Source organism: Xyrauchen texanus, chromosome 22 (assembly GCF_025860055.1).
Source record: "Xyrauchen texanus isolate HMW12.3.18 chromosome 22, RBS_HiC_50CHRs, whole genome shotgun sequence".
Classification (NCBI taxonomy): Eukaryota; Metazoa; Chordata; class Actinopteri; order Cypriniformes; family Catostomidae; genus Xyrauchen; species Xyrauchen texanus.
Window position 1 is genome coordinate 43,622,333 of NC_068297.1, and position 18,878 is coordinate 43,641,210.

General features: G+C 43.0%; 1 protein-coding gene across 3 annotated transcripts in view; it reads right to left on the minus strand.

Moving 5' to 3' along the window:
* zgc:113516 (uncharacterized protein LOC541449 homolog) overlaps positions 1–18,878 on the minus strand; it is a 230,183-nt gene that overhangs the window by 90,311 nt on the left and 120,994 nt on the right. For all 3 annotated transcript variants that reach the window (XM_052153177.1, XM_052153180.1, XM_052153178.1), the window contains exons 5-6: positions 16,672–16,755; positions 16,409–16,569 (exon numbers count right to left, since the gene is read on the minus strand). In XM_052153177.1, coding sequence (XP_052009137.1) covers positions 16,409–16,569; positions 16,672–16,755 — 245 coding nt within the window. The remainder of the gene's footprint in view (positions 1–16,408; positions 16,570–16,671; positions 16,756–18,878) is intronic.

The window sequence follows — 18,878 nt, forward strand, 5'->3', positions numbered from 1 at the left end:
ACTTGTGCGTGAGCATTTTGAACGGGAGTTTGAGCAGCGCTCGATTGAAAACTCGCAGGTCCAAGATTGGTCGTAAGCCGCCGCCTTTCTTGGGTACAATGAAGTAAGGGTTTTCAATCGGGAAAACACTGGAAAAAAAAACTGCAACAGAAAAATGGGTCTATCCGGAGCTCACGAGGAGAAAAATTGTCTTGTTCGTATAATAAATTATTGGAGAAAATATATACATGGTTAAAACCAGTTACAGGTGACCCTAAAAAAGGAGAGTGCAGGGTATGCCACCGAAGTTTCACGGACAGCTCTGCTGAAGCAGTTCAGTACCCCAAACATGACAGCTCTGATATCTTTGACTTTGAGCATTTTTGTCACCAACGCGTTTGTGGAGAGGGTGTTTTCACTGATGACCGCTCCGTGGACAGAGACAAGGAACTGAGCATCTGTGGACCTCATCAAAAATGAACTCCTGGTGAAAGTGAACACCTACACCTGCCAGGAGTTCTACAGTCATAATGAATGAGAAGGCCCTACTCGAAGCAGCCAGATCAGACAACATTTTTTAATTCAAGATGCACTAAATCCGGTAAGAACGCATTTAATCTTTCTAGTCTTTAATAATGGAACTGATGTGCTTATTTGGAAATGTGCTTTTTAACGATTAGATTATTATTTTCACTTCATTATATTTACATTGAGTAGGTCTGAGCTGTTAAAATTAATTTGTATCGTAGACCTTATGCCAAACTGAGTGACGTTCACAGCGCCGTCATTAACATTTAACATCACTGCAAAAATCCATCTAATATAAAATCAATATTTATTCACCTAGTACAATAATAGTAAGTTATCTCTCCCTCGTGTCCCGCATTGTCCCGCAAAATCAGGTCTGCTGACCTGCAATAGAGCAATAGCCCGGTGGTCACCCTATCGTATGTCTTTACCTCACAAATATTTAATTACCAACAAGATTAAGGAGGTGTCCTTTAAACTGTTACACCGTTTTTACCCAGTCAGTCTTTATTTAAGAAACATGCTCCCTGAAATAGATCCACTTTGCTCCTTCTGTAATGCTGTAGATGAATGAATCGCAGTAGTATTTTGGAGAATTTTTTTAAATATATTATTTAAATACTCTTTGTACCTCCAACAACTCCAGTATTGAAAAGCATTGCACCATTTAATGAATATAATGTCTTGGCATTATTGTAAAATATATCTGTAGTATTGTGTACTGTGTATACCCCTGGCTTGTTATATTAAAAAAAATATCTGACGCAGGTGTAAATTGACGGGTCCTTAAACAAGCCCTCATAATAAATCTCCAACTGATTGACAAATTCACTTGTGAAATGGATTGCTGTGAACTGTATGCCAATCATTGACTTATGATCAATAATATGGTAGTAAACAATACATTGTATTCTAAAGCTGCTTTTATATTGTTTTATTAATGATGAACTCTTCTGCTACAAGAATGTAATGCATTTTAATTATCTGAATATTTTTCATTTTATATATATATATATATATATATATATATATATATCATTTTTAATATTTAAAGATAACTATGTATAATTATTTCATCATTATGTATTGAATTATTGTTATATGAGGGGCTTTCTCAGCAATATTTGTATATGCGATTAATCACGGTTAATTAATCGGGGCACCATGTAATTAATTCGATTAAAAAATTTAACTGATTGACAGCCCTAATTTAAACCAAGCTGTAAAAACAGCTTTGTTTTGGAATTTGTGGAACTTGTGATGTCACTAGGACCAATTACATTTGCATATGAATTAGGTCATCGATGACGTCGACGCAAAAAATCAGTTGACGCAAAATATGCGCGGCGATTCGTCGGACCCAAAACAAAGATGGCGGCGCCGGCGAATAGTAGCAACACGAGTGGCTCCTCAGACTATCAGAAGTGCAAGGCGGCATGCACTCGTTCCTCTAAAGTATGGGAATTCTTTAATTTAAAAGGAAACAATTCCGTGATATGTCGTCTTTGCAAAATGGAGATGGCCTTCCATTCTAGCACCACGGCAATGCACCAGCACCTGAAGAGGCGCCACCCGGGAGCAGCTGCAGATGACAGAGCACCGTAAGTTTTTTATCAACTCCCCACTTTGCACTCGATGTTGGAGTAGGCTATAATACGTTGTCGACACCTAAAGTTTTAAGCTATAGCTATTAATAATGCGCTTATAGCTATGAATGTCGTGAAAAATACATAGAGGACACTGACAACGCGCTGACAGACAGGACCAAGCAGGTAACATTTAATAAAGTCTCAACTTTCAAATTTGGTCATTCAAAGAAAATTAAACCATAAATAGGCCTACTATTTTGTGGCTCTTTAATGTGTCATGACAGATTCCCTCAGTTAAAGCTGCTCGTGAACCGATCATCTTTTCCTTGGTTAATTTATAGCATCAAATAGGCTAAACATGAATGTAGCCTACATCAGAAGGACTGTTGTTTTAACCACGGAAAGACGTCAGTACGGTAGCCTACATCCATTATTCAAATTCAAATCCACCGACGTTAATCTTCTCTCTCCTGACTACTTTGTCGGACAAAAATGGCGTATTATGATTGATTGATCAGATCGCCAGTCAATCAAACTCCCGGCAAATTGTAATTTTTTTACATTTTATACACACCACCCCCGATGAAACCGGTATTACCGGTGTTGTCACAAGTCGATTAATCAAATCGAAATCGAATCGGACTGAAAAATTAATCGTTAGATTAATCGATGCATCGGAAAAATAAATCGTTAGATTAATCGTTTAAAAAATAATCGTTTATCCCAGCCCTAATATGAATGCATCTTCAGCAAGACATTGACACCTATTTTGCCATCATTGCACCTTTTCCCTGCCCACTGATGCTCAGTCAGTCACACAGGTGAAGTGGAGAGAGATGCGCTTGTCATGGGAGATTCATCCAAAGTTATACAGGACACCTTCATGTGGCTATTTGGATTAAAATGTTTTTGAACATGGCTTTGACCATTATCATACATCTCGCGCTGCTTTTAAAAGATGTGATGTCAAGTTATAACTAAAAAATGTACCCCCATTGTGTTTCATTCAGCTGTACTGTCTTGCTGTTGTGCTGTTTTGAAGGTGTCCTGGACTGTTTTTTTCACCCATCTGTGCTATTTTAAATTGTTCTTCTTTAGTAATCATGGAGGTCTTTGATCCTTTTGATGAATTTCCGGTGATGTGTGCTGAGATGTGTGTTGAGGAGCAGGACAAGCACTTTTAAAAACACGTCTCATTCTGTTGCTGCCACTGACTGGGAGAAACACTTGTGATCCTGTATGTAAACAAACAAACTCTGATTTGGCCTGTTGAAGAACCCAACATCACTGTGGATTGTTTTACATTTGTGTATTCAGAAGATTTCAGTGAGAATTGCTTGTGAATCAGTCACAATTTGACTCAAGGTTGGCAAAGGAACTGTTATAGACAGATGGGCCGTTAAAATTGGACGATTGGATGAAAAAAAGGAAAGTAACCAATTTCATTCATTAATATTTCATATGTTATGACTGTTTGATAGTTTATGGTGCTGCTTGAGTGAACAGTTTGATACATTAAAAAAAAATGTGTTGGGGTGTACATTATGTTTTCCCTATCTGTCACTCACTCAACGTTGTGTCGATGAAGTGACACTAGGGGTCATACTTGGGAGCCTGAGACACCTCTGATCTTTGGTAAAAGGCCAATGGGAATTGGCGAGTGGTATTGATGCCACTCCCCCGAACATACGGGTATAAAGGAGCTGGCGTGCGAACCGCTCATTCAGATTTTCACTGAGCTGAATTTCCCATGGATTCCCATTCACCTCTGCTGGATTTCTGATGGCTCATTACAGCGGCTATCTCCCCCCTCTGCACTGATGCACTGCAGAGATCACCCCTGGGCACTTCGGCAGAACGAAACTGAAAGAGTATATTCTACAAGAGTATTTTCCCTAAAACAGTATATTCTTAAAGAGCGGCACACGCTGAAACGTATTTTTAAAGATTCCTTTCCACTTGTGTGTTATTCCTGGCCACGAAGGCCACAATCGCTGTCTTTCGTGTCTGGGCGCTGCTCACGCGGAGACATCTTTGGCGGATGCGTCATGTCTTCACTGCGAGGACATGACCATGGCAACCTTGTGGTCATGGCTTGCTTTTGTAAGAAAAATTCCTTCTATCTACAGGTATGAGGCCAGCGCGGCTAGCACTGGGGCCGATTTGGGGACCTCAATGGGACCACCTCTGCTGGGTAACTCCCCACGGAACTCCCATTACCCAGTATGCTCGCTTGCCCAGATTAGGCTTCCGGATGAGTGTGCCGGCTCGTCTCAGGGCGAATTTAACCACTTGTTCGGGGCCCACAAAGGTGATGAGCTTTCGAGCGCAGAATAGGAGAGCGGGCTGGTCCAGTCAGATGCGGAAGCCTCAGCTGGGCTGCCCCCCTCGGGTATGGTCACCCAGTCTCAGATCAATGCCGAAATGACGAACATGCTTTCCCGGAAGAATGCTAGCGTCGGGCTAGAGTGGAACCCTCAACTCTCCCCTGAACCCTCACGGCTCGATGATTGGTTCCTGGGCCCGCGGCGCAGCTCAGAGCCATGCCCCGCCCCAGTTGCTTTCTTCCCGGAAGTGCAAAAGGTGCTGACAAAATCGTGGGAGGCATCTCCCCCGCCATCACTAACCTCAATTGTAGGGCGGCCAAGGGCAACTCGGCGATGCCACCAGTGGATCCAGGGCAAGCACGTGTTGGCTCGGACAGACAACACAACAATGGTGGTATAAATAGGTTTACGCTCCCATCATATGTCACAACTCCCCCGTCATCTCCTCCTGTGGAGTCAGCAGCACCTCAAGTTGCTGAGAGCCACTCACATCCTGGGCGACCTCAACATTACAGCGGACATGCTGTCATGACAGGTTACCCGCAAGGGAGAGTGGAGACTCCACCCTTAGGTGGTCCAGCTGATTTGGAGTCGATTCGGGCAGGCACAGGTACACCTGTTTGCCTCACCAGAATCCTTCCACTGCCCTCTTTGGTACTCTCTGATCGAGGCTCCCTCGGCACAGGTGCCCTGGCACACAGCTGGCCCCTGGGTCTGCGCAAGTATGCATTCCCCCCAGTGAGCCTACTTGCACAGACCCTGTGCAAGGTCAGGGAGGACGAGGAACAGGTCATCCTAGTAGCACCCTACTGGCCCACCCAGACTTGGTTCTCAGACCTCACACTCCTCGCCTCAGCCCCTCCCCCCCCGGCAAATTCCCCTTAGGGAGGACCTTCTTTCTCATGGTCTGGGCACCATCTGGCAACCGCGACCAGACCTCTGGAACCTCCACGTCTGGCCCCTGGACGGGACGTGGAAGACCTAAGTGGCCTACCACCCCCCCCATGGTAGATACGATCACTCAGGTTTGGGCTCCCTCTACAAGGCGCCTGTATGCCTTGAAGTGGCGTCTGTTCACTAAGTGGTGTTCTTCCTGATTTCCTTCCTGCAGGAGAGGTTGGAGGGATAGCTGTCCCCCTCCCCCTTGAAGGTGTATGTAGCCGCTATAGCAGCACACCACGTCACAGTGAACGGTAAGTCCTTAGGGAAGCACAACCTGATCTTCAGGTCCCTAAGAGGCACCAGGAGGTTGAATCCCTCCAGACCGCACCTCGTTCCCTCATGGGACCTCTCTGTAGTCCTTCAAGGTCTACAGGGAGCCCCCTTTGAGCCTTTAGAGTCACTCTCTTTAAAGACTGCCCTTCTGACGGCGCTCACTTCCATCTCTGTCAGCGAAACGTGCCTGGATTTTGGTCCGGGCTACTCTCTCATGATCTTGAGACCCCTACCGGGCTATGTACCCAAGGTTCCCACGACCCCATTCAGGGATCAGGTGGTGAAACTGCAAGCGCTGACACAGGAGGAGGCAGACCCAGCCTTGTCGTTGCTGTGTCCGGTACGCGCTTTACACATCTATTTGGATAGCACGCAGAGCTTCAGAGTCTTTGAGCAGCTCTTTGTCTGCTTTGTTGGACAATGGAAAGAAAGCGCTGTCTCCAAGCAGAGGATCACCCACTAGATCATTGACTCCATAGCTGTGGCATACCACGCCCAGCACGTGCTGCCTCCTGCAGGGCTATGAGCCCATTTAACAAGGAGTGTGGTGGCCTCCTGGGCCCTGACCAGTGGTGCCTCTCTAACAGACATTTGCAGAGCAGCAGGCTTGGCAACACCCAACACATTTGCGAGGTTCTACAATCTCCAAGTTGAGACAATTTCATCCCGTCTTAGCAGGACGAACAGGTAAGTCTGGGACAGTTGGCCAGGTGTACCGCTTGCGCATAGTGCCTTTCACCCCTAATGAGTCCTTTTTTTTTTTTTTTTGGGCAGTTGACTTGTCCCGTTCGACGCTCATAACAGCCTTGGGGGAGGTTACGTGTCGGCCTGGTGCGCTAGCTACGAGGAACACAGCAGTCTGCCCTTCTCGCACCGCCAGTTCAAGTAACACATTTCAGCTAGTTGTGGCGTTTTTGTAGGGGATCCCTTGTGTCACTTCATCGACACAATGTCGAGTGAGAGAACAGATAAGGAATGAAAGTAACCAGGATGTTAACCCTGATGTTAAACCTGATAGTTTTATAATGTTGTGTGGCATTTGCTCATTTTCTTCGGATTGCATTTAAAAAATGGCTATATTGGAAGGACTGCATGATGTTAGCCAATCACAACAGTGGGCATTTACATTGATGTCTTAAAGGAGCAGACATCTTAAAACTGACAGAGGGCCAGAGACAGGGAGGAAAATTGACATAAATGACTAAATTATGATTGTTTGGTACAAAAAAAAAAACTCAGACCTCAGGGAAGATAACAAAATTATAAAAAAGATGTCATGTCATGACCCCTTTAACATCGAACCAAAATTATCTTATGAGCTATTTATAGTGATGTGTATCCCAAGAATATAGCCAGAAATCAGTACAAATCTACTTTCTGAATCATATTCATAACATTGTCAAGAACAAATGGTATGTTTTTTTTTTTTTATAAAAATGGCAGTGCCCCAACTATTTGAGGAAAATTATGTTACATTAATTTGGCAAACCCAATCCCACTTCAACTTTTGGTGTTGATTATTGGATAAGTGGGTTTCCTGTAATAATGCTATCAATACATGTTCTTTTTAACTACATGACCAATGCCTTTCACGTTCCATGATCCTAATTGTAAGGGGTTGTTCATACAAAGGAACCAGATCAAGTAATGTCATGAAGCTAGTCGTATGTACAAAAATATAGTATATGTCAGTACGATATAATATAATTGAACCCAAATGTACCTAAGTTAACACACAAAACAAACCTATAAAACCCTCCAACCAAGACCCCATCCCCAAACTATGCAGCACAATTAACATTAGAAAGTCACTAAAAAGCACAAAGAGTCTTTAAACAACTAATATAATTTAAGTTTACCTCTAAGTTTCTCAGCCAACCAACTCCTAGCCCACTCCTTCAACATGGACAAAATAATGGCCATCTAGACTAGTTATAAACCTAAACAGTCAATAATAGTAAAAGAAAAAAATATGCGGGCCTAACGTGACCGACAACAGTGATTCACTAGTTCGCCAGCTCGTTGAGCCCTCTTTAAATGGTAAACTGATTTGTCTTTCTGTCTCGGACAGGGGGGCTAGAGATCAAGGCTCTGGAACACCCCTCCTCCTTACGGAATAGTGTAAAGAGTTGGATATTGAATATTGGAGAATAAGGTGAAGTTGGGGAGGACTTGGGATGCCAAAAGAATTGTCCCGGGACTATGGTACATGGCTGCTTATCGGATATGCTAGTTGCATTATTGACAGGTCTGAATGATCAGGCTCCTCCAAAACTTTCATTTACAACATTGTTAGTCTTACAGTTACCTTATAGAATACAGTCCAATGTTCCTAAAAAAACAAAAATGTAGGTTCCAGTCAGAGGTCAAGTCTATTTGTCCAAAGAAACCAAGAAAGCCATTGCCGACTTCGGATCATCAAACAGACGGATCTTGACATTATCAGGGTACCCGCGGGTCATTGAAAAGTCTTAAACATCTTAAATATAATTATAATTTAAAGATTTCTTAAATTTGGGGACGGAAATACAGGATTCACGAAATAGCATAAATTGATTATTATTAAACTTCAGAAGAATACAATTTAAATAAATAAATGCATGCACTGCATCCTTTAAAGTGAAAATGCAACACTGTTGCACATTCTTTGGGCAAGGGAGCTTGGGATACTGTTTCCAGTTGGTTGCAGTGGTTCACAATCCGTGAGTACTGGACATGACAAGCAATCGCATATTTTTTTATTGAATTATGACTGCAATATGTTGTAGATGATTGTAAGAGTGCAGATTTTATTTCCCTTATCTGTTTATATTAGCAGCTGGAATCAGTAATGTATGGACATTTCAAAATAAGAGTCCCCTGTGTATTTTTGGGCTAGTGTTGAGTATTTTAAACTGGCAGATACTCTGCTTTTGTTAAATGTGTGCCCCATCCGGTTGTAATAATATAATCTGTTATGCATGATTTATTTTGAGATTGTGCAGGTTTGTTCTGTTATGGACAAACATTATTAATTGTATTTGTTTAGGTCTTTTAAAAGGTCTTAAAAAAATTCTGCAGCAACCCTGCATTATGTATGCACCTGAGCCTCGCAGGGTTGGCGAATCCTTGAGCAGCCAGGGCTTTTCCCACAGTGTTGAATTTGCAGCATTTCTGCAGGAGACCAGTGGACATATCTGAAAAAAAGTTCTGAGCCATTATGAGCTAGTCTTTTTTAGGGCTGCCTTCAGGACTAAATACTTCTCGGAGTTGGATTCGGAATGCTTGATGCAAAAGTGGGGATCCTAAGAGCCCTCGCAATATCTATGCTGGAAAAATCTTTGGGCAGCTCCAGCCACTTTGGGATCATGTTTGGGATAGATCTAAAATGGTGCCGCAGACGGCCGCCTCTGGATTACTCTCCGTAGTGCTTTTTGTGTTTTTGTTTATTAATGCTGTTTTCTGCCATCCCTCTCTGGTAACATTTACCAGAGAAGAGCTCTTAAATATTGGACTTTCAACTGCTCATACTATTCCACCGCTCTTTATCGAACCCGGAACTTTCCCGGAGTTATTATTTGGAGGAGCAGCAGCTCGGTTTGGGATCCTACGGAGATGCCGAAGGGGAAAATGTGCAGGCGCACTGGTTAAGCTGAGACAGCGGGGTTTTCGCACTGCGCTCCCTTCTACCCACCTGGCGAATGTCCGCTCTCTGGCCAACAAAATGGATGAACTGCTTCTCCTCAACAGAACTAACTCAGACTTCTGCAGATCTGATGCCCTCTGTTTTACCGAATCCTGGCTCACCCCGCACATCCCGGACAGCGCACTTCACCTACGGGGATTTAATCTCATCCGCGCAGATCACGAAAGGGAGCTCACGGGAAAAACAAGGGGAAGCGGATTCAGTTTCGAAATAAACGAAGGTTGGTGTACAGATGTCACAGTGTTGAAAAAATCATGCAGCCCTCACTTAGAGACATTATTTATAAACTGTAAACCTTTTTCCGCAGGAGTTTTCCTCGTTTGTTCTGGTTGCTGTTTACATTCCACCTCAGGCCTGTGTTAGTGAGGCGTGTGGCAGCGGGGGTGTGGTAAAGTGCCCGTCTGGAGAGAGGGAAGCGGTAAGGGAACTTACACCTGAGCTAAATTATGTCTAACACCTGTTTCGGCACCAGTGTAACGCGTTCAGTCGTTAGGGAGGACACGCAGGTGAGTAGCTCCTCTCAAGGTAAATATTTTATTAGAATCTTACACAGCTTTTAATTTACAACAATCAATTCACTCCCAGACTCTCTCTCTCAAGTGTTGGTGGCGTGGGTCTTTTATCCGCTCTCCTCGTGCTCACTGGAATTAGAGACAGGTGTTAGACATAATTTAGCTCAGGTGTAAGTGTTCTTACCGCTTCCCTCTCTCCGGACAGGCACTTGACCATGCCCCTGCTCTGCTCCCCGTGCAGCCCTGGGACTCTCTGATTACTGTCTGGTTCATCTTATCCCGACACACACAGGCAAAAACTGAAATCTGCTAAACCTGTTGTAAAGACTGTGAAAAGATGGACCAATGAGTCAAAGCTGGAGTTACAGGCCTGCTTTGACTGTACTGAGTGTTTTTGAGGCTGCATCCACTGACCTGGACGAACTAACCGACACTGTGACATCTTACATCAGTTTTTGTGAGGACATGTGTGTGCCGACTAAAACCTTCCGCACATACAACAACCAAAAACCCTGGTTCACAGCGAAACTCAGGCAGCTTCGTCAGACCAAAGCAGAGGCCTTCAGAAGTGGGGACAGAGTCCTGTTAAACCAGGCCAGGAACACACTGACTAAAGAGATAAAAGCTGCAAAGAGGAGCAAGCCCAAAAGCTAAATAACAGCTTTGCAGCCAACAATCCTGCATCAGTGTGGAGAGGCCTGCGGACACTCACTAACTACAGGAGACCATCCCCCAACATTGCTGGTACTCAACAACTGGCAGACGAGCTGAATGGCTTTTATTGTAGGTTTGAAAAGCCCACAGTCACACCTCTCCCCCACACCACAATCATCTTCAAACAACCACCTTCCCCCTCTGACACGCTGTCACCCCCCCCCCTCTCTGACCCCTCATCTGCACTCAAGATCTGTGAAGAGGATGTGAGCCACCTCTTCCAAAGGCAAAATATCAGGAAGGCTCCTGGCCATAACGGTGTGTCACCATCCTGCCTGAAAATCTGTGCAGACCAGCTGGCCCCCATCTTCACACAGATATTTAACAGATCACTGCAGCTGTGTGAAGTTCCCACCTGCTTCAAATGCTCCACAATCATCCCGGTCCCCAAAAAACCCTCCATCTCTAGACTAAATGACTACAGGCCTGTCACCCTGACATCTGTAGTCATGAAATCCTTTGAAAGACTGGTTTTGGACCACCTGATGGACATTACAGGCCCCTTGCTGGACCCCCTGCAGTTTGCCTACAGGGCTAACAGGCCAGTAGATGATGCAGTCAACTTGGGATTGCATTACATCCTGCAACACCTCGACGCTCCAGGGACATATGCAAGGATCCTGTTCATGGACTTCAGCTCGGCGTTCAACACCATCATCCCAGACATCCTTAGCACTAAACTCACCCAGCTCACTGTGCCAGCCTCCACCTGTCAGTGGATCACAAACTTCCTGACTGACAGGAGTCAGCAGGTGAGACTGCGGAACATCACATCCAGCGCCCGGACTATCAGCACTGGTGCCCCCCAGGGGTGTGTGCTCTCCCTACTGCTCTTCTCCCTCTACACCAACGACTGCACCTCAGGAGACCCATCTGTCAAATTCCTGAAGTTCGCTGATGACACATCGGTCATCTGCCTCATCTGGGACGGTTGATCAGCTGGCTCTCTGGTGCAGTCAGAACAACCTGGAGCTTAACATGCTCAAAACTGTGGAGATGACCGTGGACTTCAGGAGGAGCCCCCCTCCCCCTCTGCCCCCCATCACCAAACTCAACAGCCCTGTGTCTGCTGTGGAATCCTTCAGGTTTCTGGGTTCCACTATATCCCAGGACCTGAAGTTGGAGCCCAACACTGACACCATCATCAAGAAGGCCCAGCAGAGGATGTACTTCCTGCGCCAACTTTGGAAGCTCAACCTACCTAAGGAGTTGCTGATCCACTTTTACACAGCCATCATCCAGTCTATTCTCTGCATCTCCATCACTGTCTAGTTTGGACCTGCCACCAAAAAGGACAGGAGCAGACTACAATGGACAGTCAGGACTGCAGAAAATATCATTGGTGCCAACCTGCCCTCCATTCAGGACTTATACATTTCCAGAGTCAGGAAATGGGCAGGAAACATCACTGCAGATCCATCTCACCTCAGACACAACCTGTTCCAGCTTCTCCCCTCTGGTAGGCGCTACAGAGCAATGTACGCCAAAACCAACAGACACAGAAACAGTTTCTTCCCACAAACCATCACTCTGATGAACTGCTGATTTCTGACTCACAGTGTCAGGAACAATTCCTGTGCAATAACCCAGTAACTCTGTTAAATTTATAAATTTAACAGAGTATATAAATTTCATATTTAAAACACTGGCAGTGACAGGAAAATAACCTTCGTGGTCGTGAACATGGGCAGAGACAGGGAAATGAACTCCATGGTCATGAGCACCGGCAGTGACTGGGGAACGAGCTCCGTGGTCATGAGCACTATCAGCAGTTGGGGAGTAGGAGCATTTCTTCTCCTTCTCTTCCTCCTCCTCTCACATTGCTGTGGAAGGCTCAGAAGGTGGAGCCGTGGGAGGCTCGGAAGGCAGAGCCGTGGGAGGCTCAATGAAGGAGATCTCCAGGACTACCGAGGCTGGGAAGAAAGTGGCCTCCATTGAAGGGAGCTCGGAGACCACTGGAGCCAGAGTAGCCTAGGGTCTGGAGCAGGCATGAAAGCTGGTTCTGGGATAGACACGGCTTCAAAAGCTGGCACTGGGACATACACGGTTTCAAACGCTGGCTTGTTGAACATGGCAGTCGTGGGCATTGGCTCGTTGACCATGGCATGTGTAATGGGATACTCTACTGCATGAGTGTAGTCCTCCTCCATCACTCCAACAGTGAAGGCTGATCCACTAAATAACAATGTCTGGTCAATAAATTGGGCCAGGTTCCAGGGACTTTTGCCAAAAGGCAAGAGGGTCTTCATTGGCTCATTCAAACCAATCCGGAAAATGTTTGACACATTTAACACATCAGCCTTGTTAGCCACCTTACAGAATTCACTCACATAATCCTCCAGAGAGCGATTACCCTAATGCAGCTAGAAGAGTTTTACTGCTGGATCCATGTTTTTTGTGGTCGTATCTTCTGTCATGATGTTTGGAAGGACGAGGTGAGAGGTGTGGATCCAAACACTGTATTTATTAACTTAATTAAGAAGAAGAGGATGTAATGAAGATGAAAACAAAACACTTAAGCAAAAGGAAAAGAAAACATCACAGCTGTTTGCTTGCTAACAATGGAAGTAACACTCTTTCATGAAAACACCAACAAACAAACAAGAACCAATGAAGACTGAGGGAAAATGAGGGCAATATATACACACATGAAAACAAATGACTAAACGAGAGACAGCTGGAAACAATGAGGGATGAAATCAGGAACACAGGCTTGACAAGGAAGACAAAAATTACATTTTACACTAAGAATCCTGCAACATTTCAACATAAGAGTCTATGGACACATAAAGACGACAAAAGGGGTTCACACTGTGACTTTACTAGTATGTAAAGTCTTTTCTTTCTAACGGGTTTCTATGGAAAAACTCAACCTAATACTTTGTGCTTTATGTTTAGACTATGGCTCTTCAGTAAAAAATATTAAATTTCTCCTTGAATCATGGTGTCATTGTTTTAGCAGTAAATAGTGCATTAGAAAAGAAAGTGGGATACAATTTGTTTTCTACCTGGTCATTGTTTTTAGTACATTAAGCCACGTTAAGCATTTTAGAATGTCCTTTGAACTTCATAACCAGAGCATAATAAAACTGAACGCTATGAAATACGCTTATTTCTTCATCAATAATCAGAATGTGCAAGGCAAACATCTTAAAATATTATAAGTAAATTAATCATAAGTGTTTTATCAGCATGTGTGCAGGACGGAAACAATAAAATGTAATTTAGATTAAGCTGCTGCCTGCTCCATTATGGTTCAGAGAGAGGTTCACAGATCTCCTGGCCAAGCACAAGCAGAGCATGAGAACAGCACCATTTTGGTAAAAAAAAATGTTTTCAGTCTGAGCAGACCTATTGAGACTTTAATCCATTTATACATTTAGTTAGTGATACAAAGTCAACAACAGTAGGCTATATTTAATTGACATTTATGATCAATATCGCTTGCTGTGGCTTTCAATAAGATTTTTGTTTTCAATTCAGTTTTCTGCTGACATCCAGGCTATTAGACTGTCCCGTTTCAGACATTAACTCACTGATTAGCCATTAGTGATTTGTTAAAAGAATGAAACATGCCCTATAGTGATCATGTCTCTCCAGCACCACCTAATTTTTCATAACACTGCATGAAATCACAGAACAGGAGTTTCACTTTTGACATGCATTCTCATGGTCCACATCTGTATGTTGATCATACGAGTCAATTCTGGCTGACAGATAAGCTCTTTGTCTGCTTTAGAGGCCGTTCAAAGGGTTTGGTTAGCTCCAAAGACTTTCTCACTGGGCTGTTGATGCCATTGTCCTTGCTTAAGATTTGCAAGGCATACAGTGTCCCATGGGTGTTAAGGCTCATTCCACTAGGAGCATGGCCTCCACTTGGGCAAAGGGTGTGTCCTTGGAGGACATCTGCCTGGCTGCAGGCTGGGCTTTCCCTTACACCTTTTCCAGGTTTTATAACTCGGGTGTCTCTTCCACCTCTTCCCAGATCCTTACTGTAAAGGAGAGTTGATTTCTTAATGTTCACTGCCTTACTGGCTAGTGTCGTTGTATACTGGTTGTTGGTCTCATGACCATATAATTCCTTGTCACTTCTCAGTGTGAAGAGCAATGTTTTTAATGTTCCACTGTTGACTAATGGCATTACCGTAATTTCCGGACTATAAGCCGCAACTTTTTTCCCACGCTTTGAACCTCGCGGCTTAAACAACGACGCGGCTAATATATGGATTTTTCCCGCTTTCAAATTTTATTAAAAAAAAAATAAAAAATTCTGTGACGTGCTCAGTTTTTTGGTGGCATGAAGCTTTCATTAGACCAATGAAATTGCCGAGCGGGTTAAGGTCAAACAACTTTTTTGTTTACTGTTTAGATTAAATCGAGCGCGCTCAAACTTCCCATCATTCTGATTACGGTAGTCATTTTGTCACCCTCAAGACACGGAGAAATGCATGCAGCTTTTAAGTTGAAGGCGATTGATCTGGCTGTTGGAAAAGGAAATAGAGCTGCTGCACGGGAGATGTTGGAAACAGCAGCGTGAGGAATTGACTCAGTGCAAAAAGACAACTAAAGCTGAGGCTATTCAACTCCGACACCGAAGGAGATGACTTCAGTGGTTTCATGTGCACAAGAGGAGGAAGATAGTGACCAATGACTTTCTTGCTAGGCTACTGTTTACTGCAAATTTTTTATTTTTTGTTACAAGCCGTGTGTGGCAGCGGGGGCGTGGTCAAGCGCCCGTCCGGGAGAGAAAAGCGTAAGGGCGCTTACACCGGAGCTAATGTCTAACACCTGTGTCTAATTTCAGTAAGCGTGGGGAGAGCGGCATAAAAAGGCAGCAGAGAGAGTGAGTGAGTGAGTGACAGACAGACACATGTCAGTCTAGTGTTGGCACATAGAAGACCAAGAATTGAGAAACTTTATAATATTGATTGTAAACATTGCTGTGGCCATTAAAAGCCTTACCTGGAACGTCAAGTGCCCTGCTTCACGTGTCCTTCTTGGGAAAACTGTCACACTGGCACCAGTGTGACAGTTTTCAGCACTTGATGTAAGCGCCCTTACCGCTTTTCTCTCCCGGACGGGCGCTTGACCATGCCCCCGCTGCCACACCGTGTTTCGTAAAAGCCTATTTATTTTTGTTACAAGCCGTGTTTCGTTAAAGCCTATTTATTTTTGTTACAAGCCGTGTTTCGTTAAAGCCTGTGTAAAGTTCATTTGTTTCAATGTACCGGTAGGCACCTGCGGCTTATAGACAGGTGCGGCTTATTTATGTTCAAAATAATAATTTTTTTTAAATTCAGTGGGTGCGGCTTATATTCAGGTGCGCTCAATAGTCCGGAAATTACGGTACTTTATTTTGTTGGTCAATGACCATTTTGAACTCTTTTCCCCACTGTGAAGTGGATGAGAATTTGTACGTTATGGCAAATGTTCTATTTCCTAGCAAATATATAATATTTAACTTTAAATGGTTGAGTAATAATTGCATTAAAATAGTCCTTACTTAAACCCTGACTGTAACCCTAACAAAAAACTCCATTAGATGTTAGAGCAGAGAAAAAAGCCTTTGGAGAAAATAAACTCTTTGTTACTTTGTTGGTAGGCAATGTTTGAAACTGTAAAGGGTAGTGACTGACTGTGAGATTAATGTCCATCCCAAATTGACTGCAGGGGTTCAGGTAGATGCAGTGCCCTTTGCTGCTTAGCTTGTAAAGGCTCTAGTTGGTAGTAATTTATTTTCTAGGTAAAATTTAATTTATTGAAAGCTAAATGTTTTAAAGATTTTTTGTAATTTTACATCAATGGTTGTGTTGTTGCAGACAGATACAAGTGTATATTGTTCATTACAAAAATACTTACCAAGGAGAACTTGCAGACTCTCACATAAAGTTCCTGGACCTCTTTCTTTGTCACGGATGAATCCCCACCATTGCACCACTTGAAACTCTCCAGGTAGGCAGTAAGCCAATCAAACTGAAGCTCAAGGCTTGGGTACAGGCTGTAGTCAACATTTTTGACACCTCAAATGGAAATTGACAGGCACATTTTCACTTTGTTTGTCATTTAGGTAGTAAGGTTTTAATGTAAGATAAGGTTTAGTTTTTATAAACTGAGGAATTTACCTGCAAATTCATTGAAATGGTTTCCAATGTCATAAGCTTGGTAATTAAAATCTGCGTATTCATAGTCGATAAATTTGACAGTGCCTAAAATCAAATTAAATAGTTATAGATCTATTATGAATAACAATTGTGATAATGAAATAATTGACAACATACTATCAAGTGCCAGAATGATACAGTAGGTACTCAACTAGGGCTGCAACTAACGATTATTTTAATAATCGACTAATCTAACGATTATTAGAATGATTATTAGACTATTCGGGCAATTATCGCCATGATAAATCATTAGCTCTTAACCAACTATTCAGCTTGTGCCTTGATATAAAAGGTTGTATTAAACATGCTTAATAACAAAAAAGAGACAAAATCATCTTTTAAAAATACCTCTGAATGATATTCATTGAATTACAAGGAAAAACTTCCTAATTACTACCGTCACCTCCGTTCCCTGATGGAGGGAACGAGACATTGTGTCGATGTAGTGACACTAGGGGTCACTCTTGATAGCCAGAGACACCTTCTGATCTTTTATAAAAGGCCAATGGAATTGACGAGTGGTATTTGCATGCCACTCTCCTGAACATACGTGTATAAAGGAAGGGCATGCATAACGCTCATTCAGGTTTTGTGCTGAGGATTTCAGCGGGTAGTTCAGCATTATGGCAGGCGGGACACAACGTCTCGTTCCCTCCATCAGGGAACGGAGGTTACGAAAGTAAACAGGACTTTCCCTATCTGTCACTCACTCAACATTGTGTCGATGTAGTCAAGTCAAGTCAAGTCAAGTTTATTTATAAAGCACACTTAAAAACAACAAATGTTGTAACCAAAGTGCTGTACAATTTTTTACAAACATTAATAACAGAATTTAATAGAACTTATAAAATGTAAAAAAAACAAATTAATAAAACATTTTAAACCTACACAGACAACTATTAAAATTATCAACCGACATTATAGGCTAAAGAGTACAAATGTGTCTTCAATTTAGATTTAAATATCGGCAGTGTGGATGAAGACCTAACAGCAAATGGGAGTGCATTCCATAATCTGGGGGCCGCAACTACAAACGCCCGATCACCTTTAGTTTTCAACCGGGAACGAGGAACAGAGAGGAGTAACTGATTTGATGATCTAAGAGACATAGGTGCAGAATGTAGATGGAGTAAATCAGCAATGTACTGAGGGGCTAAGCCATGCAATGCCTTATAAACATACATCACAACCTTGAAATTTACTCTGTATCGAACTGGAAGCCAATGTAGGGAAGCGAGAACTGGGGTAATATGCTCTCTTTTCTTGGTACCCATTAGGAGTGTAGCTGCTGCATTTTGGACTATTTGCAGACGTGAAAAAGAAGATTGAGACAGACCCACATATAAGGCGTTGCAGTAATCCAGCCGGGATGTAATAAGAGCATGAATTACTATTTCCAAGTCCTTCGGTGAGAGAAACTGTTTTAATTTAGCAGTGGACCTTAGATGAAAAAAAACTTCCTTTAACAACAGCATTTATCTGCTTATCAAAAAATAAGTCAGAATCAAAGATGACACCCAAGTTCTTAACTCTATTGTGCATGGTTAAAGACAAAGTACCCAACTGATTTTCAATATCAGCGATATGTAGCGAAGAGCCAAAAGCAATGACCTCGGTTTTATCGTCATTAAGCATGAGGAAGTTTTCAGATATCCATAATTTTACTTCCTCAAGACAGGAGATGAGATTACTGATAGAACAACAATCGTTAGACCTGACAGGAAGGTAGAATTGTGTGTCATCAGCATAACAATGATAAGCTATACTGTACTTCTGAAAGATGGAGCCTAAAGGAAGCATATAAAGAGAAAAAAGCAGAGGACCCAATATGGAGCCTTGAGGAATGCCACATGTGAGCAGTGTTGGGGAAGAGAAGTGATTATCAATATTGATAGAAAAAGTTCTTTCCTTAAGATATGATGAAAACCAGTTTAATGCAACTCCCTTGATGCCAACCACCTCCTCAAGACGATGTAAGAGAATGGAGTGATCGATCGTGTCAAATGCTGCACTGAAGTCTAGAAGGATTAAAATGGCCCCGTTTCCAGAATCCAGGGAGACTAATATGTCATTTGTCACCTTTACTAGTGCAGTCTCAGTACTATGCAGTGCCCTAAAGCCTAATTGAAATTTGTCGAATATGTTGAAGGTGGTTAGATAAGAATTGA